Genomic DNA, 24,572 nt, shown 5'->3' on the forward strand with positions numbered 1-24,572 from the left:
ATTAACAATTAAAAAAGGAAATCTAATATAGGGGATATTCCAGAGAAATAACTATTTTTTCCAATTACCCTGACACTCCAAATTGCAAGGCACAATGAAGATAAGAATTTAAAATGATTTGCAATGTATTTGTCAATTTAGGACTTGTTTTAACATGTCAACAAGATAATCCAAGTTTACCCTCAACAGTCATGTCAGAACTTAGTCCTGCTCTTGCTTGCATTCTAAACTAAAGGTAGTTTTCATCTTAAATATTCAAGCCTATCAAATATATGCTTGTTTTAAACTCAAGCGATTTAATTTAACTTAAAAATATATGGTCATATTGTTTATAATTCTATGATAGTTTTGTTTTAATTATCACACCAGGAAAATTAGCCCATGGCCTAAATATTTGCACACAGTGTTCATCGAATGCTCTTAGATTTGTCACACTTTGTTTGACACATCACCAAGATAAAAACGTTGCCTTTACATTTTACGCCAAATTCATTCCGGAGTCTATGATAGGCCTACCTGACAGTATTAAGTATGGTTGGTATAACCTAACAGAAATTAAGTTCCTTGTAACCCAACAGAATAACGAATGTGTCTGGAGTCAGAAATCATGTTTCATACAAATTTATTCATCGTTTAAGAATAGAGGATGGTCTTAAAATAAGTAGAAACGTCAGTTTAAATAAACAATTTTGTCCTTGATATGAGTAAACCTGACACTGTCAAAATATCACAGAAAAGAAATTTCACAAAATAGAATTGAACATCCTAACATGACGAACAGAGGGTTCACAAGCTATGAAAACAAAACAACTTGCTATAAATAAACTTGCGCTTGCGACCCGCACAGTCTTACATTTCATTAAAACCTATAGGTCATGAGGGGAAAAGACTACAAAGATTTTGGACACAGCCGACACAAACTGACATTCTACAAATTAAGTGTAAACATTTATGAACCAACTCTCCATCCAGCTTTTCTGAAATACAACAGCCTCTTCACGAGGCCACATGCCTTTTTCAGAGAGAAAATATGATGGCATCATTAAAACATAGAAGTCCAATTCTTCTACAGACGTTGATTGCTTATACTCATGATAAAACCCTCTTTGCAATGCAATTTACTCTGATGGGCTCGACATTCAGTTTCAGTCCAAGATATGTCGTTTTAAAATGCTTTAAAATTGACAACTTATTGAGAAACAAAAAATAAAATTTCATTTTTTAAACAATACTACTGAACGTCGATTCTTTTAGCAACCAAAATGTTCAAGTATCCGAAGTACTTAAGTTTGAAGTCTTTTTTTAGATGTGGGTTAGGGGTAGCGTTCCATTGACGCCAGTCCCCGCGGTCTGATAGTGCGGATGTACACTGTGTAACCGACTTGTCTGCAAGGAGGTATGGTCTGCGCTGTCTCCTCCAGGAGGCAGGTACATGCTTATCATATCCCTCAGGTCACCCAAACACGCTCTCTGTGAGTGGGAGGTAATGGCCGGGGGTGGGGAGCTCGGCTCGGTCTTGCACACTGAGGCCATGGAGCCCAAGCCCATGGCGCTCGAGGTCTGCTGTGTGTAAGCTGGAGACATGCTGTACGTGGACGCCGCGTTCATGTAGGTCTGCGCTGAGGACATCATAGGGTACTGGAGCCCTGCCATCTCATACCGGTGCATCTGCTGGATCTGGGGGCTGTTCATGCTGTGGTGCTGAGGGTAGGCCAACTGGTCCTGCATGAGAGAGTAAGCACTATTTGTCCACCCATTCATGTGTGCGTAACTGTCCATCCGCTGCCCCACCGAGACGGCGTTGTTGACAGCATTGGCACCTGGCGCCAAGAGTCCCCCAGGCAAAGAATATTTGTCTTTCTTCAGTAGGGTCTTGGTCTTCCTACGGGGACGGTATTTATAATCCGGGTGCTCCTTCATGTGCATGGCGCGCAGACGCTTGGCCTCGTCTATGAAAGGTCTCTTCTCCGCGTCTGTCAGAAGTTTCCAGTCTGCCCCCAGCCGCTTGCTGATCTCTGAGTTGTGCATTTTGGGATTCTCTTGTGCCATCTTTCTCCGCTGTCCACGGGACCAGACCATGAAGGCGTTCATTGGTCGCTTAACCCGGTCCTGGTCGTTGGCACTGTTGTTCTTGGCGCCCGCCGCAGAGCCCGAATTGGACTGCGGGAGCGGGCTCTTTATTTCGGTCTCCATCATATTATACATTCAAGCGATTTTAAAATGTTCACTCTCAGGCGCGGAAAAAGTTGAACAGAATTCCCTCAATCTAAAACAGAGGTAGAAATATTACTGACCAGTCTCATAGGAGGGAAAAGTTCTGTAAAAAAGCAGAGGTGTTGTTTGCCGGGTTTGTCTTTTCTCTCAGTTCAGCTTGCTCTGCTCCCTACTGCTCTGAAACAGAACTCTGCAAAACTTGTCGGCCAACCTCAGCTGTTAATAGTGCCCGGGCCCCATGTGATTTGGATTGACAGCATAGGCTAACAATGAGTTGCCTCCCGGCCAATCACAGCACAGCTTCCCATCAGCCGTCTAACGAATTGAATTGGACAGCGTTCTGTTTAGGGAGAGAGTTTAGGAGAGAACATTTAAGTTTAAAGAACACATTTTCAACGTCACAAATGTTCCCCTATAATTTCAAACTGACACAAGATACAACAATAAATCGAACTACGAGGCAAAAACTGTCCACATTAGATAAAATGAATGATATTAAAATTATGAAACTTGAGCAAAAGTGTCAAGGCTGTGTATGAAATGTGTATCCCTTTCATTGGTACAACGAATAGCAACTATAACTAACGGAATACAATGTGTAATTTACCAAAAAGTTTACCAATTTGTAGTAAAACAATTCTTTTTTTTTAAATGCGCCAACGTATATAACACCAAGCATCCAAAATGTTAAATCGTGCGTAAAGGTATTAGCTCTAATTCTGTCAAATCATAAACCCATCACTGCATGGGCATTATGCACAGAAACGACGTTAGCAGAAGCGTTGGAAAATAATCCTCAGAATTCTATATAATCCCTTTCTAAAGTGAGCATGGAGGCGGGTCCAAACAGGCCTGCAGACAATCCCGAAAGAGTGCAAGGCAAACATTGAGACAGAAAAGTGCTATTAGCCTATTCGAGTCTCAATTCATCAAACAACTGATGTTCCAACCACATGTGTTGTGTTGTCCTAGAGTATGACATATTAGTTTAAATGCATTGATAACGTTTGAATGAAACTAAATTCGAAATTGATGTAATGTCATGTCTTTTAAATCGATTTTTTAGAACTAAAGGCCATTTCTTCTTTAATAAAATATAGGCTACATCTTCGCGATGTATAAAAGCCTGGAAATGTTGCTCATCATTCACATCAACAAGATCATGGAGAACTTCCCTGAATGAGAACAATCAGACCTGACTGGCAAGGATGGACGCCAAAAAATTATCCTTTTACGACCTCTTGTGGAGAGGATTGTCTACAGCTCCGAATTTACCCCTAAAAGTTGAGTTTTGACCGTAGTACCGTACTTGGAAAATGAATGTTGCTGTTTATGACCTACCTTGTCGCGAAACTAGGCAGTTTCCCCTTTCGATGCTAATTCTCATTATAATGCTAAAATGGAGCCTTGATTAACACTGTTTCTTACAAATTACTCGAAATGCAACGCTCCGGTTTTGAAGCTGAAACTGAAGTGGGATTCTGAGGCAAACATCAGGCAAACTTCATCAGGCAAACTTCACACCTGAAAATGATTACGAGGACCTCGAGTATCGAAAACCATGTTAATTAACACATTGGCCATTCGGTATAAGCAACGCAGAATGGGAGCAATTCAAAAGAGATCTCAATGAATTTACAATTTATCTAAACGTCCCAATTACTCACAAAACTACATTGTTTTATAGGCTAAAAAAGTGTGTTCATGTATCGGCTAGACTTTTTTGTTGTAGGACAGCATTGCCTTATGTTAAAATATGTCTGAAACGCAAAAAGAAACAGTAGCCTATTTATTAACATCCACCGTCCAACTAAAATATTATGAATTTCAAATGAATTATAGAAATTAATTATAGCCTACCTAAAGATTAAAAGGATTTGGCTAAATTTATAGGTAGGCTATATAATGTATAGGTTGTAGTAATTGCAATTTGTTATACTCATACTCATATAAAAATAGGATATTCATTCGCAATGGTTTTGAATTAATGTTGACCTAAAATGCAAATCAATAGATTTGATAAAGAATGGAGACCAACATTCTGACATAAAAATGTCGACCTAAAAGACATAGATTTAGCATAGGCCTATATATGTAAAAAAAAAAAAAAGAATACTTTGATTTCGAATAAATGCAAACATTTAGCTGGGCGCTTATCAAAAGAGAAGGATATCCTATACGCTAACCTCCAATTAGTGTCTGTGTTAGCCCACCAGTTATTTGTTTATCCGGGTAGATCTAAAAACGGATCCGCTTGTAATCTTCTTATGGAAATTGACCAGACAGCGGGAAAGGGAAAACTAGAAGTTACCCGGGGCTTGGTAATGAGGGCTTCTGTGCACCTAATTTCCTAATTAACGAACGCGGTGGGCGCAGAAGACCACCAGCAAAGCCTGCCACTGTTCGACCTCAGCGAGCTCCACGCCCCACGGCCCTACTGGATCAGCACGTCACGGCTGCAAAACCGCACTGTTGCAAACAAGTGTAGGCCTATGGGACATCAGTGGATTTTCAACAAGTAGGGTATTGTTTAACTAGATTTACTAAAGATGGACCGTTTAAATTAGTTAGACTAATGGGCCTGCTGCCCCCGTAACCCACGTGTTTATAACCTATGGACTGCCAATTTACGTGTATCAGTCTATTTAGGGTATTCTTTTACCGGAAAATATGGTAGCTAAATCAAAGAGGTTCTATTAATTTCAGAATGCTAGCCTTGTGATTAGCCTACTTTCTAAAAAACAACAGGATTGGCATTGGCTGGGATATCACTTTCACAGAAAATAGGTCTCGTGAACTCAGGGTTGCATTTGCAGGGGTTAATTTTAGATTATTACGTAGAACAGCCAGGCCTAATGAATTATTATCAACAACATATAACCTCTTGTCTTCCTATTCGTAGACTATTGGCTACACATTCAGTGAAAATACCCTGTTACGTAAAGGCCATATTCTACTAGCAAAAAAAGAATACAACCATATCTTATAATTACAATGAATAATTTGCTTTGCCTATTTGCAAGGGATTTTAAGGGAGTTAAAATTAATTCTATGTGACACAAAACAATGTATTCCTTCTTGAAAGGAAATGCATCTGCATGATGTCCGTCTACAACCGCCCACAACTCTGTGTGAATAAATCTTTTGGTGAGACAAATTCAATTGACGACTAACAATGTGCTGACGTTGTACTGCAAAAAGCAAAGGGAACTTCATGTTCCTGCCTAAAATACTTTACCAGACAAAATTGTCGTTCCTGTTTCTAGTTTCTTATTGCTGAATAATGAAAATTATAAATTAATGCATTAGCCGAATAGAATAGGCTATACAACATTACACAAGAATAACAACAAATATGTAGATGGTTATTTAACATGGTGTTTTTTTTTTTTTTGATATAGCTTCATATTTTGGGGGGGTTATCCTACACACCAGAGAAACAATTACAAAACGTGTAGTACCTTAAAGAGACAAGGACCTACAAAATCTTACTTTAGATGTCCATTTAAACTCCAGCCTTTGGAATCAATAACTTTTTTGTTTCAGCTCGGTGACTGCGGACAAGGCATTTGAGAAACAGTAATTAACAATGAATGAATTTTCAATTACAGACACAATAGAGACAGCCTCATTAAGATTTGCATGATTTTTGGACTTGGAATGCAAATGAAGATGCAATTTAGGCACGGTCTGCTGTTCCCATTGTGTGAACGTGAATAGTTGCGTCCTCCTCGGTTTCAACACAGGTAAAATAATATTCACGGGTTACTTAAAGGAATGGCAGAACATTCCTGCATAGTATAAGTCATGACATTGGTGCCAAATCGTGCTTCAATGCAATTACGGATATAAAAAGTAATGCGCATTTAATGCTATGTTAATGTGTAGCCTACATATGCCAAATTAAGATATTGCTTGGTAATTTACTGCTAGTAGAATCACTATATGACCATATGAACCAATCACATTTGACCAGAAATTACAAGCAAAATTACATGACAATGTGCTCATAGCTGTCAGTTATCCAAACAGTATTTAAAACGAGTCAATTGAAACAAAGAGGTTAACGGGATGTGCCAGACCTAGAAAGGTCACAGATGAACGGGCCATGTACCGAGTTACATTTTCTTTATAGCTGAACATTTTATGAAGATGTCTATAGAGGTACATCTATAACATCGTTGATTACAAACGTCTCTTGGAGAACGGTACAATCTCACCGTTTCATAAATGCCTATAAATCACGAAAGTGCTGTACCTAAAGATGTTTTGTAAAAAGAACAATAGTCTAAATTACTAAATATCCAGTAGATTGATAGAATTTAACAGTCTATTAACCATTTTAACAAGCCTTTAACATTTGTTGGCATGCCTTTTTTGGCCTATAGCCCAATATTAAGACTGCTGTTCCGTACATTCCTTCAAAAATCAAGGTAAACTGACAGCACACATGCAATATAAAGCTTTTCTGCAAGTGAGCACACCACTGTGACTGCAATGAGACCTTGTGCTTCATTCTGCAAGACTTGTTTGTATAATAAGCCATCTAATTCAGTTTACCACATAACTACATGACAAGGTGTATGCACCCAATTATAAAATATATCTAGTGAGAGGAAACAAACATAAAATCAAGGTTAAGTCAATATGTCATAAAATGCAATTCAGCAATACAAAACACTGGGAAACTCCAGGTCATCAAGCTAACTTGATGACCACTCAGCGTGGCCCCTCATTGCTTTCCTTAACAGACGTTAAAGTGGGAGTAAAGGATGGTTGAGAGACAACAATAGTTTTTCTGGATCAGCGGATGGAGGAAGGAAGCAATAACAGACTGAGTGGATTAATGTTGTTTACCAGAAACACAGTTTTTTTCCACAATAACGTTACATCTACCACAAAGATCCTTCTCTCATTGCACGCAGCCATGGCCTAAGTGAAATTGAAGGTTAGAATGACTAAGGGTGAGACTATAATGTCTGGATGGGAATGTCCTTTATTACATCTATGTTGTTGATCTCATTCATAAGTAGCAGGAACTGTCCGTTATCTTCAACAGAACCAAAACAAACAGAGAACAGAACAGAACTTGAAACTATACAAGATTCAAAATAGTGTTAGTGCCATTACATGTCTGTCAGAAGGTCTTGAGCTAAGCTTACGTAGAGTTCTTTATTTACATTGTTCCCATAGTACAGTCGTGGTGCATGTGTCCTTCCCTTCTCACCACACAACCGAGCACCTTGCTCAGCCTGGTGGAAAATAACCAAGTCAATTCATCTGTGAGACTAAAGACAACATGCAACATGCTATTGGCCTCCTGTAGCTGTCTCTCAGGAATGCCTAGAGTTACAGCCTCTATTTTTCCCAGCAGCCCAAGCATGTCCTTCCTCATTATGTGGCAGTGTTAGCAGGGCCAAGCCCAGGCTGCTGACACACACTGTGGTGTAATCTCTTTAACCCACCACTGTCACCCGCAGACAAGGCGTGACCACCCAACGCTGTCTATGCTTGGTCTCACTCGGTCAAGGGGGCCGGGTCTGGAGGTTGTTCTCGTTTGCTTGTTTTCCTACCTGCCCTCTACTTGACGCTGCATTATCAATCAGGACTGACTGCCTCTTTGGAATGAAATGCTTAATTTCAAATGCAGTGAAACACCTTGCACTCTTTCCACTACAACGATACCTGTGAGATGACAAACTGCACGAAAATAATCAATCGATAAAAATCAGCTTCGCAACTTGTTCACTTAAGACATTCTAGGCGAACATACTTAAGTCTAATAATGATAATGCTTTTTTCTGTTTAACGCTTCAATGCCGGCTGAAGGGAGGGATGCATTTTTCATGCATTATTAAGCAATGAAGTTGAAAGCTAATGAACATATGTCACGCCAAAAGAAAACTGGAAGCGAGGCACTTGAAATGAATACACAATTATTTTAAGCTTCCCTTGGCAAATTTCCTTACTTCTATTACAGAAGATTAAAAAAACATTCATATCAACACATTTGGTACATGATGCGTTAAATAGAGGAAAAAATATGTAAATTACCCTAAATTATAAGATTATAGCCATAGAAAGCTAATTTCAATTCAGTTTTAATTAAGCAGACAATTTTAAAAAATTGTTTTACTTCTCAGTCACTGGCTAGGGGCTGGAGGTTACCTTCCATTGTCTCTGAATGAGGATGTAACATGATCTGCAGTGTTTTTTCCTCTAAAACCCATTCTGCTGGGAAGAACTTCCTCCTCCAACAGGGCCCACAAACTCCAATCTGTAACCTCTGCTATCTTCCCGAAGCCCACAGGCCTGGTCACATCCATCTGCACATCACTTCACCTGAGGTCTGAGCCTTGCACAGTGTCCTCCTTGATTTACTGTGTGAGTATATTAAACACAGTGCTTCACCTGCAGACAGTGTAGTGTGTAGATACGAATGGGGAAATTATTAAATGCAATGCTTTTCTTTCTTCCCATGACACATGGGTTAAAACGCAATATCCAATCTACAAGCTGATGCCATTCTGTTTAGTGATGTCACCTGTAAATCATATTTCATGAAACACCTCTTCCACTCAGTATGATCATTCTAAAGACTGTTATTGCCTGGCAGGCTAATTACAGCCCTCATTATTCCCCATGTATCTTTTGAATCATTGCCATGTTCTACAGTTTCCCAAAAACAATGGAAACTTTCTTCTTTTTTTGTTTGGGAAAAAGTGCTGAATCGTCATTTTTTGCATTGCACCGTTCCCATGCAAGTGCCTGTCTTTTGTTTTAGCCATAATTGAGATCCCACTAATCTAGACCCTTTTAAAAAATGAAACAGTCTTTTTGTCAAACCTTCATTAGTTAAAGATAATATTGTTAGAATGCGCAATTAATTTGCAGGGTATCTTTAATTAATTAAATACACCCAATTTTGTAATATGATTAATACGACCAAGTTGTTATCTGTATTTTTCCCCCAAAAACGAATATGTAATAGGAATACTTTATGCTTTAATTGCAGGAATTGGGTCTTTTACAGTAGCCAGAACTGGAGGAGGTAATTACAAAACGTAATTTATTAAATCTTTAAAGAAGAAACAAACAAGTATAAATTGATACATTAATCATGAACGTCATTACGCCTAATCTACGAGTGATTTGGGTGAAAATGACAAATCTCTGTTGCGCTCAGAGCACTTGATAATGGAGATAATGGTCATAAATTTAGTTTCAGTCAAGGTCTCATTAAAATAGGCATAATTTAATTAAGAGTTAGCCATCGCCCTCCAAATATATTAATTACCTTGAGCGTGACGAGATGATTGGTGCGATTACTGATGATTTCATTACAGCCAGTGTTCTGGGTGCAGAGCAAACTAAGGTTGGAACCTGGCTGTGTTGACAGGATAATGGATTGGCTGGCCCAGGACCATGGTGGTCACCTTGCCTGAGGTAGTAGGGCTGAGCTCACTTGAAGAGGTGACACAGAGGAGCCAGGATCCAGACATGCTAAGACATATACCCACTCTTTACTAGTTGCCTTACTTTGCACACAAACAAACAGTTCAGGCAGTTTAGACATATTTTAGGATTATAACTTTCTTTGAGCCATGCATAATAATAATGTAATAAAAATATAAAGTCAATACGGCATTTGGATCAGATCATATATACCTACACTATATAGATATATATATATTATCATATTTGTGTATATCGTTTATACAAAGCCTCATGGTATTTGTAGGAGCTGTAAGTATATTCAATTAATTTGCATCAAATAATATTAATAGAAACAACAACAGAAAGAACACTAAATCATACACCATGAATACACGTGTCTGTTCTTGTCCTGAATGTTAAACCTTTTGATTTATAATAGTGTGTTCAAAACAGTGTCTTTCACTAATGCAGGGGATTTGTCAAGGAGGGTCTGAGACTGACACCTACTTTGTACATATGGAGCAGTGGACTTGAATGGTGATGCACTCGTAAACACACATACACAGACACCCACACACACCAGAGATGAGTGCAGCAGAGTGGACATCTCAATGCCACCCCCAGACTGATGTGTCAAAGAGAGACGCAAGCTGCTCTATCTGCGGCATGGGACAGACGTCTCACAGACCCACTGCACTCCTCACTGACAGCCGCACAAAGACACTAAGCCACCTCGAACCGGAGCGAGCTCTCACTCTCTCTCTTTTATCTCTTTCTTTCAGTCCTTCATTCACTTATGTAGACCCATACGCACGTATGTGCCTGTACAAACACAAGATCCCCAACATCAACTCACTGAAGCATCCAAGTAGATATAACACAGGCAGTAGTATTATGTCATATAGTAAATAGGTTAGACAAACAACACTGTGAATTGTATTTCCTCACTGAAGGCAATATATTTTCATCAATACACTATTCAAAAGCATCTACAGTAGTGTATATTGTGGTAAGGTTTGCTTTTAAGTGCATTTTAAAACATTTGCTCAGAAACTACTGTGTAAAACTATTTCTAAAATGACCAACAGGTGATGGCTGTGCTGGACAGACAGTATGTTTCCTCTAACAAACCCTACAAAGCAAAACCACACGAAACCCAACAGTACAACTGCATGTCTATTTTCATTTTCTATATTTCAACATAGAACAAACAAGCAGTCCTCAGAACTCCTGAGACCCCACACCACATCACTGTAAACAACCCTCTCTCCTATCTCCCTACCACCTCTCTCTCTCTCTCTCTCTCTCTCTCTCTCTCTCTCTCTCTCTCTCTCTCTCTCTCTCTCTCTCTCTCTCTCTCTCTCTCTCTCTCTCTCTTTCTCTCACAGACTCACCCAGTTCTGCCTGGCCAAAGGCTGCAGCTCCCCGATCCCTCTCAATGTCACACACACCTTCAGCGGCTGCCAGGCACCAGAGGACAGGGGACAGGGGGAGGGAGGGAGGGAGGGAGGGAGGCAGAGGACAGGCACACAGCAAGGGAGAGCATGTCTCTCCCTGCCCAGACTCCTGGCCGCAGCCACGGTAACGGAGAACGGAAGAACGGCCGCTTCCTCCACCACAGTGGTAGAGAGAGACATTGAGAGAGTGTGAGAGAGAGAAAGAAAGAGTGAGAAAGGGAGAGAGTGAGAAAGGGAGAGAGTGGTAAAGGGAGAGAGCTGGGTGGCGGCGTGGCAGTGCACACCACTGTGGAGCCCTCCCTGCTCTGGGACCCATCTCATTCAGCCAAGATTGCTTCATACAAAAGTTGACAATGCACCAGTGAAAGCCATTGTTGATATTCAACATTTTTTAAATAGCTGAGCAGAATAGACAACATGGCAGGCCGTAAAACTTGGCAGGGAAAACTGACCTGGAGCTTCCTAGCTGAAAGGGCCGGTGAGCAGGGGAAAAGTAGAGTCTGTGTGCTGGTGCAAAATAGTACAAAAACAAAAACGTCTCCCATCCCAGAAGAGTGGACAACAATGCCCTCTGTGTTCCCTTGAGAGGACAATAAACCTTGGAGGGAAACTGCAGATCTGTATCACAAACTACCAAACATGAATAATACAGCTAAATATCAATGCCATCAGCCTATTGTAGTATGGGATATTGTATCCTCAAGGCCAAACTCATCCTTGCCAATCTTATAACAGCAGTTAGGTGAGTTAAGGGTAAACTTTCACAGTAAATGCTATTATTATTTTAGTTTTGGTAGTTATTATTGTTACCATGGGAATTGTGTTTGCAGTGTAATTTCATAACAGGAATTTGTCATTTTTGAAGAAGGCAATCAAATGTGTATTCAGATAGTGTCGTGTGACGCCATCTTTATCTCGGATGTTAGTCTGGTTAGACTTGCTGGTGTGTCCCGACAGCTAATGGTATTATGTTTCCGTCATTGTCACTGTGACAACTGTGCAGATTGATATAGACATTTAAGAAGCCTTTAGCCTCTCATCCGTCACAGCATAGGAGCATCTCTCACAGGCATGGAGGAGTCTGTGAAGGAGGCTCTTACTACCTCATGGTGAGTGTGCCTGTGCATGTGACCCTGAGGCCAGTCATAGTGTAGTGTTACCTCCATCCCTGGGTCTCGAAGGCGGGACAGGGGGTGGAATCTTTCCGAGGTTCTCTCCTTGTGATTAATGTAGATTCTGAAGACCCTAAAGAAACCTGCTCTGCTATCTGAAACCCACCCATGTTCCACCAACCCAGGACACTGAGTTACCATGGGTTACCAGAACCAGCAATCGTATCCTCATAAATCTCAAATGATGTTTGCCACTTTAATGCTTAATTCAATGAATATTCTATCATTTCTTCTACCTTGTACCATTTATGTGCCATTTTTACTGAAATCCTTAGCAAACATTCATGCAATGGCAATTTATGAATGTAATACTTACTGTACGTGTAACCACACAAGGTGTCATAACTGACGTTGTACAGAACGTTAATGTCAGTGAGGCGTGTCCTGTCTGCCTGAACAAGAGGGTACATGGTGGGTCTTGTTCATGTGCTGAGCTCCTATTCTAGCAGGCTGATCGCTGTGACAAGGGGCTTCATCAGCTCCGGGGAACACAACCAGTCTGGCCCATTGACACGGGCAGGCAGAAGTGGAGATGTATAATTATATTGATCAGAGAGAAATTACACCTTAGAGAGATGACGCTGGTCCCGTATAATCTTACAGGTGTGTTAACGCCAAGCCTGGGGACAGAGGGAGACAGGCGAGGAAAGAGGAGAGGGAAAAAAAGGGGAGGGAGAAAATGAGGTAGAGAGAGAGAAGACGAGAAGTAGAGAGAGAGAGAGATGAAGAAAAGAAAGAGAGAGAAGCAGGAGTACAGAGAACATGCAGTGTCTTTACTGGAAGCCCACGTCAGTCCCACCCATCCCATACTATTAGCTGCCATCAAAGTGCTAATTTTACTCTAGCATTACGCCCCCTCCACGCCGCCCCCATCCCTCCCCCACTGGGCTGGATGGCGTAGCCTGGTGGGAAAACGACATTCAATCCCCCGGCCGGCCCATTCAGGCCAAATTGGCAAATGACAGCTCTCCACCTCTCGGATTTCGGGAAGTAAAAGGTACCAGCGCTACTGTTCCACTGAGCACTGGTGAACCAGGGGTGGGGGGACGATGGAGGAGGAGGCGGGTAGCGGGGCGGGCTAGTGTGGCCGAGGGGGAGAAAGGAAGGCTGGGGTTAAGCTGCTCTGTCCCTCTCCCCTGGCCTGTCCTCTGGGTCACGGTCCTCACAGGTAGCATAAAGAGGGAGGAACAGTGCCTGTCTCAGCAGATCAAAGGAGCTTCTCTGGGACCAGTGTTAAAGAGCTTACTGCAGCTTCACCCTGAGGCACTGTCTGCTGATAGCACAGCTCCACACTCACCGGCTATAGCAGGGAATGGCCAGAGGAAGCTACCACTCCAATATAAACATAAACCTGCTCAAATGGGCCCGGACACACACACTCCTGATCTGATGCCTTCAAGGCCAGCTTTTAGAGGTACTGTCTCCCTCCAGACAGGATGTGATTTCTTGGGATTAAATCCAACATCTTATCCCTCAGCTCAGCTCACATAAACCATAAACCAGGAAGACGAGAAGCTCCTCATTCATTCCCGGCAGCGAGCAGTAGCATATCAGATGAACATTGGATGGTGAACACAATACAATGAGCACAAAACAGGCTTGGCAAGCATATGTAGAGAAGCACGCGTATACACACATGCTCACAAACACACGCGCACGTTACACCCAACAAAAGGGGCCCTTTCCTCAGCATTAGTCGTGACACACACAGGGAGAAGACACGGAACATATTGTGTTGGACACTAACTGGCCCCTGACTGAATGGTACTTTTACTGCTGCTAATTAAGTGCTAATGGCAGTTCCCCCTGCAGAGAATACTAATTAATCTTCTATTCTTCTGCTAGCAGAGCTTGTACTCCAGCTCGGCCTAATGAGGGGAAGCAGGTAAGTCTTCTCCTTTGCGCTGGGTTAATAAGACACCATGGAAGGCTCTGGAAGCATTGGGCTATACACAGGGGTGTTTCCTGTCCCTCTGCACCCCCTCTCCCACAACTCACACACAAAGGGGAGCAAGGGCAGCAATGGGGCCAGCCCTTGGGGTAAGCCAGTAGGCCAGCTCAAGGCATTAATGTGGAGACCACCAAGCTTGTTTTGAAATATGTTAATTATTTTGATTTGAAATCTTACCAAATGGAAAAAAGAAGAGTAGAATACTGTTAAACCGCTATACCTGGCATAGTGTATACTGTCTGTCTTTTACCAAGGACATACAGGGGACATGCAAATAAAACAGTTCACGTTTTTATAGCTTACTTTTATAGTACACCTACTGTCATTTAAATAGAAAATTGTCTTGATATTGAGTACTATATATATGTTTACTGAGCGGGGCTGTCCACAACCAATAGAATTACTACTTGCAAACTGCTGATGTCTCAAGGAAAAAGACCTCCAGTTGGATACAGTTTCTACTTTGCTAAGCATATGCACATTTGAAAAATGAACACATCCGTAGCGTGTTTGGAGGCAGACTGCCAGGGGAATCAGATTCAAAGTGCAGAAGAATGAGTGTGTGAGTGCGTGTGCACAAGTAAACACAGATTGGGGATGGTATTCGAATTACCTTCGTGAGATAATGGCAGTGCATTAGATTAACTTTCATTCCTTAAATGCAACACATTTAGGTAATCTTGTCCCCCAAAAACATGTCAATGCCTGAAAGGCCTCCCTCTCGCTATCAGGAGGTTCTGGGCCCCCACTCTGATGCAGCTGGGAAGGCGCTCCCGTCGACTGTCAAAACGCAGCGCCAGATCTAGTTATAAAATAATTGAATTTTCATATCAGAGGGGACCAGAGTCCCGGCAGACAATAGGAGTGCTGAGTCCTCTCTGATATTGGCTCAGGCCCTTTGCCACGCGCATGAAATCAGTATGTTAATGTTGCAGGGTTTTCTTTTTTTAAGGACACTTGTGCTCTCGCAATGTACTACCGATGCGGTTTCAAAAAATTGCAACTATTGATAAGTAGGAAGCCAGCAACCCCCTGGACCCCCTTCTCTCTTGCCAAACACACACACACATACACACACCCTCCCCCATCTCCCTCTTCCAACCAACCAAGACTCAAAACGTCTCACCCCCTCCCCATCTCGCACCATTATTAAAATAGTAATTTATTTTTCTAAATCAGAATGACAGCTTGCTTTCTTTTCTCTGCAGCAGGCGGTGAATCACCCAGCTTTAATTACTTTCGTAACTTCGCTGACCCTGTGAGCGTGAGGCTCGGCAGGAGAAAATGGGGCCTCCAACAAAGGCCTTCCACAGCCACAGCCACCGCCACCGCTGTTCACCCCACATGCTAGAATTTATCACTAACTCTGGATTTTATAAGATTTTGTTAACATTTCACCTCCTATCTTTTTACACTCTTCTCCAACTCCCCCGTTGCTACTGCATGCACCCCCCCAATCTTCTGACCCAGCCACAAGGACGAAATTGGTTGTACAAGCGTATAACTAAAAAGCCTAATTTGAGTTGTGTGCGTGTGTGTGTGAGTCCGTACATATGCGTCTGTGTGTGTCTGTGTGTGCACGTGTGTCTTTGTGAAAATGCTTTTTCAGGCGGGTGTTAATGTGCACATCAGTGTCCTGAGACAACAAGGTCCCTCTAGCAGACCAGAGCTGGCCAAAGGTCCTTCTCGTCTCCGTATCCCCCTCATATCCAGGCCATGCCCTCCACAGCAGGCAGACACAGGGACCAGGGGCCGGGCCCACAAAACACAGATCAACATGGATGAATGCTGCACTTGATCAGCACACAGACCTTTGACCTACAGGGATCAGGGTCAAGCTGCAGGATAGGAAATCGATTCAGAGACAGAGCTATCAGGTCCAATGTCTGACCACAGGTCAAGCAAGGACTAATTCACTTTAAGGTTCAAAAGCTGGGTGCAAGACTATCTACAATGATCAAATGAAAGACAGCCAATGACCTAACCCTGATCACACACTGAGGTAGGAGAGAATGATCCAATAATGAATTTAAAGAACCACAAAAAAAGAAAACTCAACATCCTTCTTTACGCTTTGATACGTGGTTCAGTCATGTTTCGTGTTTAGCCTGCAGAGTCCTCCAGTTTCCCATCATGCCTCCTGCCTGTCTTATTAAAGTGTCTAATATGGTGTAATCCCTGCTATCGCTCTCACCTTCTCACGGGCGCAGCACGGGTTTGGCTCCAGCGCTGGTGTGAACCAGGGCCGGCGAGTCAGGGTTGGTCTTTCGCTGACTGTCTGATAATTGAATGAGTGATTATCCCACCCATTAATAGACAATGATACAGAAAACGCTGCCATATGTCCAGAATATTAATGAGAGGCTGCAGCGGCCTAGATAAGAGAAGCACCATACCGTCTCTGTAATAGGGGTTAAAACAATTTGCCAGTAGGACCAGAACCCCCCCCCCCCGCTCCACCCTGCCCCCATTCCCCCCTCACCCACCGCCCTACCCACATGCCTCCTCCCCAGGCTCCTCCCCAGCTCCACCTACGGGTCCTCCCTGCCTATTCCTCTGCATGTCGCTATGCAAATCCAGGGTCCTCTCCAACTAGGCTGCCCCCACTCCCAGGGCCACCCTTGTGCTTGGCCCCGACCTCACTGCTCCAGGGTCAGGGGCGCCATTGTGTGGGAGAGTGCATTGAGGGCCACTCAGAGGCAGAATAATATGCTAATGACACGAAGCACAAAGTTGGGTATTTATGCTTTTTAATGCTTTATTTATTTGGATGGAAAGGGGTTTCACCTGTTTATGATTCATGCTGAACTCCCCAGTTAAATAAGCTTTGAATTGATGCTAAATCAACATCCAACTAACCCCTTGGAAAATGTTGTGTTGTCCACTGCCTTCCTTTTCAGTGGCATGTTGGTCTGTGTCAGGGATTTGTCTACTTTGTGTACTTAATCACCTATTGACATCAAATAAAGACAGTCTGAACAGTGCTGAATACTGTCACTCATAACTCTTGTGGAAAAAGCATTTCAAACATAACTTTTAGGGCATGTGAAAATGGACTTTTCCTTAACAAGCAGAACAGAACGATGCAAGTAAAACGCCCAGGGCAGGGCTCCTCCTGAATCGCCATGCCAATCAATATCCAGCATCTACTATTAGTATTGAAAAGCAATATTTTCACTTTTCACTTTCCAATAACTGTGCTCAATACTGTGAAGAACCTTATCATAGGTCTGAAGGTGAAAGAAAGGCTGGTAACCATGGTGACCATGAAAGCCATCGGTTTCCTTTTCAGCGGGATAATGAACTTCTCCCCTCCTTATGTCACTCCTCCTCTCCGCTCACAGCCTCTCAGATTAAATTGTAGTCCATGCGTCCTTGAAATCCTTCATCTCAGTCTATAATTTGCCAAACAAGAGAAGAACACAGAAAAATGCAAGAAGCTCAACAAACATTACAACACTGACAATTCGTGCCTGGATGAGTTGGGCCTAAATAGTTTTCTGCTTATTATGAAGCCAATGTCACAATACTTAACACACATTGACTGAGAATAAGTTAGGATACATTTTCTGCATTGATAGTTTTTGTGGATTGTGATGTAGTCTGTAAATTTTAAACCTACTAGTTTAGGAAATATACCAGGCCCAAATGGCAGCTTTAATGTAAAATATCAAGAAAATTCGTTTCCATCATTTTGAGACATCCTTCTTATTCAAGACAGATTCCGTTGCATCTTATTGGTACCCTGGATATATCACGGGCAGTCAAACCTACTTATATACATAATTTTAATCCTCCAATTTTTGGTTCGTTGGAATTCGACGATGTAGGACATTTAGTGCATTCAACCTTGATATCCCACTCACCTGCGTTGCGTCTTCTGTCCTTGAGAGCAGAGACGCCTTTCATGTCAGCTCGCGGTGGAAAACAAGGATTCCATCGAGAAAGCAAAGGGAGTTCGAATCAATGCATTAGGGAGGTTTATTAATTAATAATGACAAATAATGACTCTTGGCAAACATGTAAATCAAGTTGATTTAAGGAAATGGGGGCAAGTAGACATGTCAGACGAATTTAAGTTGTTCGCATTAAATCAACCTTCATTTTAAACAAATCGGTCAAATCTGCGTTGAAACCAATTACTTTGACAGTAGCCTATTTTAAGCATGCGTTTGACAGGGTTTTAATCATGCGCCCCTTAGTTATTTAAAAGTGCATTTGTTTCAAACAGGATATGCCTTTCAGTGACCATCTGTAGGCCCGCAGACATGAAACCTACAGTAATGTGAAATGTCAGACTATGGGCCAACTTCTCGGATCCGCTTTTTATTTAGACCTATAGGTATGTCGTTTTACTCATCAGAGACGATAGTTGACCAATTAACGTTGTCAAAGTGGTTTTAGAATGTTATTACAAAAAACAGTAGCGACACCTGCTGACCAAATGAAAAACAACGAATTTAGACCCAATATGTGCAACAACATACATACATACATAGTACATGGACTATATATATATATATATATATATATATATATATATATATATATATATATAGTGTTAAATTGGGTGACTGCTATGAACGCCTCGTAACACGCTGTCTCCACGGCTATTAATGAGGCTACTTGCATGTGTAGTCGGAGTCAGGCCACAGCAAGGCGCTATTACGCTAATATTCATCTAGTAGTTTATATTATGGTTATTATGGTTATTATTATGGTTACAGGTTGAGTCGACTGATGAATTTTCTTGAACTAGAATCCTGAACATGAATTAATAAACACTTGCTATGTTCTAGATAGAATATGTCTCCATCAAATGCTATAGAATAGATCCTTCTTCACATCAGAGCGAACAATAGTTTGGATACACACAGCTGGATACACATCTGAACATTCTCATTTGGTATTTTCCATGGGGAGACAGGTTTGTATTTTTGGCACGCAGGGTGGGAAAGACTCAAAGAGTTGTGAGCGGAGCGCCCAGTGCAAGGGCATGGACCAGCTCCCTTCCGGGCTCTGTTACTCACCCCTTTCCTCTGACTTCCTCAGGTCTCCCCATCTGATGGATGGAGGACCTACGCCTATGGCACCGCATTTTTGATACACGTCATCAAGTTTCCCATAGACTCCCTTTATCACTCCTCGAAGCTGCATTGAAACTGGATGGGATTCAATGTTTATGCAATGATGCAATAAAGATATCACAGATGAATGTAAAATGGCTAAATCAATTATAGTTATTGACACACAAATACATTTCCAAAGAAACACAACCATGGATTGTATATTTAATGACATTGTAAAATTTTTACAAGCAGATTTGTGTAATCCCGGTATAGATTGAACCTACTGTAGTATAAGGATCTTTGCTAACATGTCAACCATAAACATATTTGATAAAATAACTGAATTTGACCACATTTACACTCCACGGTTATAACAATAGTCAGAGCAAATCTAACAATCAGGTCTCACAAAAAAACAAAAGGACTAGTCAGCCAGTCACATGTGGAATTACTTTTTGGAAACCACCCCCAAAGTGACGAGGAAACAGGCTATCGCTCAATCGCTAAGGGAGCAGAAGGGAAACCCCCCACTTTTTCTGTCCCCTGTTAAGGCGTGGGCTTCGAGGATGGAGACGCCATCCAGCCTGTACACAACCCCAGCCAGCCAGACAGCCGGACAGCCAGCCAGCCAGCCAGCCAGCCACTGATGTGCTCTGCTTCTCTCCTTGCAGAGAGAAACAGCTGTTGAGCTTCTCAGCACATCTCAGTAACAGAAACAGCTGGAGCGGTCACTCTGACAGGCTTAACCTGCAACAGCTTCTGGGTCTCTGTGCTCAGAAAACACAGTGCCTCAGTGTTTGAGTCACTGGCTAAACTCGTTGATTATTAATTCAGGCCAAACCTTTCCACAGTAGTATTTTAAAACATTAGCCATAAATTATTTTTGTCATAAGTCTTGTAATTTTAGTGCACCTCTCACAGAGTGGCAATTCAATAGAAGCTGATATAGGCTAGGGTGACCAGACGTCCTCTTTTACCCTAAAAAATGCATCCGGCAGGGATTCCAAAATTGTCCGGGATTTTGCCACTTCGGATATTTGTGTTTCTCTATTATGCCCTTACAAGTTTTGGCAAGGGTATCTCCCTTACGTTCCACCTTCTTGCGGGAGTTTTGACTGTAGAGAAAACTTTGATCAGATAGTGCGGCATTCAATACACAAACTTTGTTTAATCTGGTCACCCTATATAGGCTATATTTCTGTCCTTCCTACTGAGCCGTGTACTGGACCACATAATAGGCTTTGTACCGACATTCCTCTGTGGTAATACTGGGAGGTGTATTCTGTCTCTGAGGGGGAGAAAATACTGTTTTGTTTCCTGTATAAAAAAATCTGAACTTGGTCCTACTAACACTGCGACCGCAACAAGAAGGAGTAAGAAGAAAAACTGAAGTAACTCTGTCTAAGAGCTACAGGTCCTTGGCTTGGTGACAGAACAGAAGAGCGTGTACATGGGGTCATTATGTATATTCACTGTCTACTGCAGTGACGATAGAGAGGGCCTCTACAGTGGGGTTTTATACAGACAGGAATAGACGCACAAACCCTTCATATCATTTATATCTATCAGTTCAAGATATCAGGATGATGTCCCATAGGAGTCTACGTGAGATCCCGCATACTTCTATGTCTCCGGTTCACACCTGTCAACATCTGGGTTTTTGAAAGCCAGGGCAATGTCAGGATTGCCTTGGGGCCGGGTTTGCATGTATGCGGCCGAACGACTGACTGTGGCCTGACTTCTCTTCGTTAGAGCTTTCATTAGCTTTGATCGATAATGATCCCCAGCTAGGAAATACAGAATGGGGTCGATACAGCTGTTCACACTGGCCAGCGGCCGGGTGATCTTATAGGCAAAGTTGATGATGTTGAGGCTTTGGCACTTCACATCCAGCAGGCGAGAGGTGTAGTACAGGGTGCGTGTGATGTGAAACGGTACAAAGCACACAGCGAACACCACCAGAACCACGATGATCAACTTGATAGATTTCTGCCGCGAGGCCCCCTGCTGGCTGGGGGACAAGCCTCGTCTGGGCCGACAGAGAGCCCGAGCCATCTGGCAGTAACATACCATAATAACCAGGAAGGGAATGGCAAACAGCAGCACCATGACAATGGAACTGTAGTAAACGTACTCTTCGAAGGCCTCCGGGTGAGTGGTGTCATGGCACAGTGTGTCGTTGTCCCGGGTAGTGGTAGTAACGAAGATCAGGTTGGGTACCAGGCACACAGTCACTGCTGCCCAGACAAGGCCGCACACCAGGTGGGCATGGTGTGACTTCACCAGGGTGAGAGCCTTAATGGGGTGGCAGATACCCAGGTAGCGGTGGATGCTGATGCAGGTGAGGAAGAGGATGCTGCAGTAGAGGTTGGCGTAGAACAGGAAGCGGACTATCTTGCAGGCGGCCACACCAAAGGGCCAGTGACTGCGGTTTCCATAGTAATAGATGAGTGTGGGCAGCGTCAATACGTACAGGAAGTCGGACAGCGCCAGGTGGAACATGAAGACTGTGCTGGTGTTCCACGGACGCATCTTGGTGATAAACATCCACAGAGCTACAGAGTTGAGCACTAATCCCAGGACACATACCAGGCCATAGGACAAAGGCAGCAGGATGTATTTAAACTCCTCATTGAAACGACAGCTGTCATTGGAATACCCAGAGGAGAAAACGGAGTGGTTCTGTGGCAGGTTGCTGTAGATGATAGAGATCATCTTCTCTGTCCGGTACCAAGTCTTTGGCTACATGCGATATATGTAGAATTGTTACAAAATCTCGGTCTGGGACGTCTCTGTCGGGACACCCCCCCCCCACCACCACCACCACCCCAAAAACGGAAGGTTAATAAAAACAATCGTAATTTCACTACAAAAGTGTTTTCTACTAATTTTCGTTACTTTTTATGATTGAGAAAAAGATAGTCTGAAGTGTGGATATGTCCTGGAGAAAGGTATGGTAAACTGTAAATATATCGAGAGATGTAGGCTAGTGCTCAGTCATGGAATAAGATCATGCTTTGCCCACTCTATTTGTACAACATTTTTGTGTAACCAGTTCATTCTTACGTAACTAGCTGTGCACGTGTTTTGAATGGAATGTGTTATTTGAAGTATATAAAGCGAACTTACCCAATACGGCCAATTCATGAAAGTTTGGGGAGAATTCGTCAAGTGACCGCTCCTCCAGCGAAATGTTGAAAGTGTGCGCAAAAGATGAGATTGACTTCAACTTTCGGTCCGCCCCCCTTATAGCTAAACACGACAACTTTACGGTATCATGTGTCCGAACTACTCGTCAGTGCCAATGACATTCAATCACGTATCCATTTTTGGGGGCTTTTCAGATTGTGGTAGATAAAAGAACATGCTGGGAAAATAATTTACTCCAAGTCCTTATCCCAATTTAGTTCCACTCCTTTAGTTTCACATGATTATGTATCGGTTAATTTCCAGTAATGGGAAGTGGAAATTGATGAATTGACAGTGTTTCTTGCTGTACATGCTAGACCTACAAGAATGAGCTACTGAGAAAACACAACTATGGTGACAACAGATTCTGAGTTCTTAGTAGACTTCTTGTCTGCTTTGCTGTTTCTTCCCTGTAGGCTACTATAGATGTTACTCTCTGTATTCCAAACGTCCTCCCTTCAAATCAGTTACTAAGACACACCCTTAAACTGTTTCCTATAAAGTTAATAATTAGACACTACTGTAAAAGAATAAAATTATCAACATTTTACATTTATACTCAGGTTAAAAAGTCCACTCTGAGTATTGTCTATGTATTTTCCACATCATCTACCAGAGTGACACTTCCAATGCCAGTAATAACATTATAAAACAAGATCATAAAGACATAAATGTGGGAAGGATGAGCTACTCAACAGTGTTACACCACATAGTTGCACATGCCAGATGGTTCCATGCAGCTAATAAAAAATAAGACATAGACAGCATAGGACCAAATGTATTATGTCATACTGGACACTAATAAGAGTTTCACTGTTGTTGATCTTTCAACACCATACATACCACCAACCATGTCCTCTGCATTACTTTAAAATCCTGTACGCAGCCCTAAACCTCTTTATAACACATCTACCATAAAGGCATTTCCTCTGTATTTGAAAAAGAGGTAAATGCGTGTTTTTGAAAAGGTTGGTCAACAGAGTTGATCAATTTTTGCTATATTGTGTGTTTTGGGCGTGATAACACTGACGGGCATACTGATGTACTTACAGAGGAAATGCCTTATGTAGCCCTGTGTATTTAGTCTGTATAGAACAGCTAAGATTCCTGCCAGTTTGCTGACTCATGTCCTGCAGTTAAGAAAATGCCTATCAATCACCAATCATCCAACGTTGCAAATCTTCAAAAGAAGAATAACAAAATATATTATAAGATAATCTTTTCACTTACACACATAGCAGCCTGTAGTCTAGACTGTGAATACATGATGCTGAAGTGATGTGTTGTTTATATCATATCTCAAATGTCAGATTTGCTGTGTTGAGGGCCTACTCTGTAATTACTTTTCTGCATTCCTTCATCAGAAACGTGGAGCAGGTTCATGCAGGGGGATGCGAGACCTAGCGCGTCACAGCAATTGTTATCACGCGTCAAGGCACACCCTCCTACTAGGGCGGGGTATGAAGCAGGCATCCCAGCTCATGCATTGCTAATGCGACACAGACACTCTCGGTCTTCTGCGGCCTCCACCTCCCCGGCCTCCTCCCTTTGTCTGGTTCTTCTTTTCTTTTCTCAGGGGGAATGCGTCGCTGCTCTCTGCCCGGATGTAGAGATGGTGTGTCAGGGGACGGTGTCTCAGTTGGGTGCGGCAGTGAGCCACTGCGAGCACAACCACACGCCAAATCAAATATTACAATAATGTATTGTAACGTGTGAAATAAAGTATCAAGTAAGATAACATTACTGAGTCCTCCTGCCTGAACCTGTGGCAAGGCAGCCAATTGGAGGTCAGAAGAGGATTGAAGAGAGGTCAGTGATGCCCCTCCTTACACCTCTCCCCTCCCTATGGAAACTGGCCCCTGACCCTGAGACAATTCAAAGCTTCCGTGTGTGTGTCTGTGTCTGTGTGTGCAGTCTGGTCAGACAATGGCTCAAAAACAGACATTAGCTAGTAAGCAACAGGACTGAGTTTTTATAGTAGCAATCATGTTATATGAGGCCTCTGAATGGTATGCTCTGTGTCAGTTAAACCTGTCCTTGTATGAAACTGCTTCTTAGCATTTGCTGTTGTTATTGACAGCGT

The 24,572-nt window shown here is 42.4% G+C and overlaps 2 protein-coding genes and 1 long non-coding RNA gene across 3 annotated transcripts; all 3 read right to left on the reverse strand.

Annotated features, from left to right (window-relative positions):
• Positions 1-605: 605 nt before the first annotated feature.
• sox3 (SRY-box transcription factor 3) lies at positions 606-3,690 on the reverse strand. The gene is made up of 2 exons (XM_084684713.1): positions 3,556-3,690; positions 606-2,554 (listed from the first exon to the last, which is right to left on the reverse strand). Exon 2 carries the CDS (start codon positions 2,203-2,205, stop codon positions 1,303-1,305), a length of 903 nt encoding a protein of 300 aa, XP_084540839.1. The 5' UTR covers positions 2,206-2,554; positions 3,556-3,690; the 3' UTR covers positions 606-1,302.
• A 13,274-nt stretch (positions 3,691-16,964) lies between these two features.
• Positions 16,965-18,712, reverse strand: LOC146302444 (uncharacterized). Its single transcript, XR_014736732.1, has 2 exons — positions 18,098-18,712; positions 16,965-17,626 (listed from the first exon to the last, which is right to left on the reverse strand). It is a non-coding gene; the product is annotated as an uncharacterized LOC146302444 (long non-coding RNA).
• A 793-nt stretch (positions 18,713-19,505) lies between these two features.
• Positions 19,506-22,602, reverse strand: LOC146302445 (P2Y purinoceptor 4). Its single transcript, XM_084684714.1, has 2 exons — positions 22,430-22,602; positions 19,506-22,092 (listed from the first exon to the last, which is right to left on the reverse strand). Exon 2 carries the CDS (start codon positions 22,013-22,015, stop codon positions 20,924-20,926), a length of 1,092 nt encoding a protein of 363 aa, XP_084540840.1. The 5' UTR covers positions 22,016-22,092; positions 22,430-22,602; the 3' UTR covers positions 19,506-20,923.
• Between the last annotated feature and the right edge of the window lie 1,970 nt (positions 22,603-24,572).

Source organism: Hypomesus nipponensis, chromosome 1 (assembly GCF_054491055.1).
Source record: "Hypomesus nipponensis isolate SF chromosome 1, ASM5449105v1, whole genome shotgun sequence".
NCBI classification, from domain to species: domain Eukaryota; kingdom Metazoa; phylum Chordata; class Actinopteri; order Osmeriformes; family Osmeridae; genus Hypomesus; species Hypomesus nipponensis.

What these genes read in the sequence shown, in the direction of transcription:
- LOC146302445 (XM_084684714.1), bottom strand. Translation starts at nt 22,015, where the DNA reads ATGATCTCTATCATCTACAGCAACCTGCCACAGAACCACTCCGTTTTC.
- sox3 (XM_084684713.1), bottom strand. Translation starts at nt 2,205, where the DNA reads ATGTATAATATGATGGAGACCGAAATAAAGAGCCCGCTCCCGCAGTCC.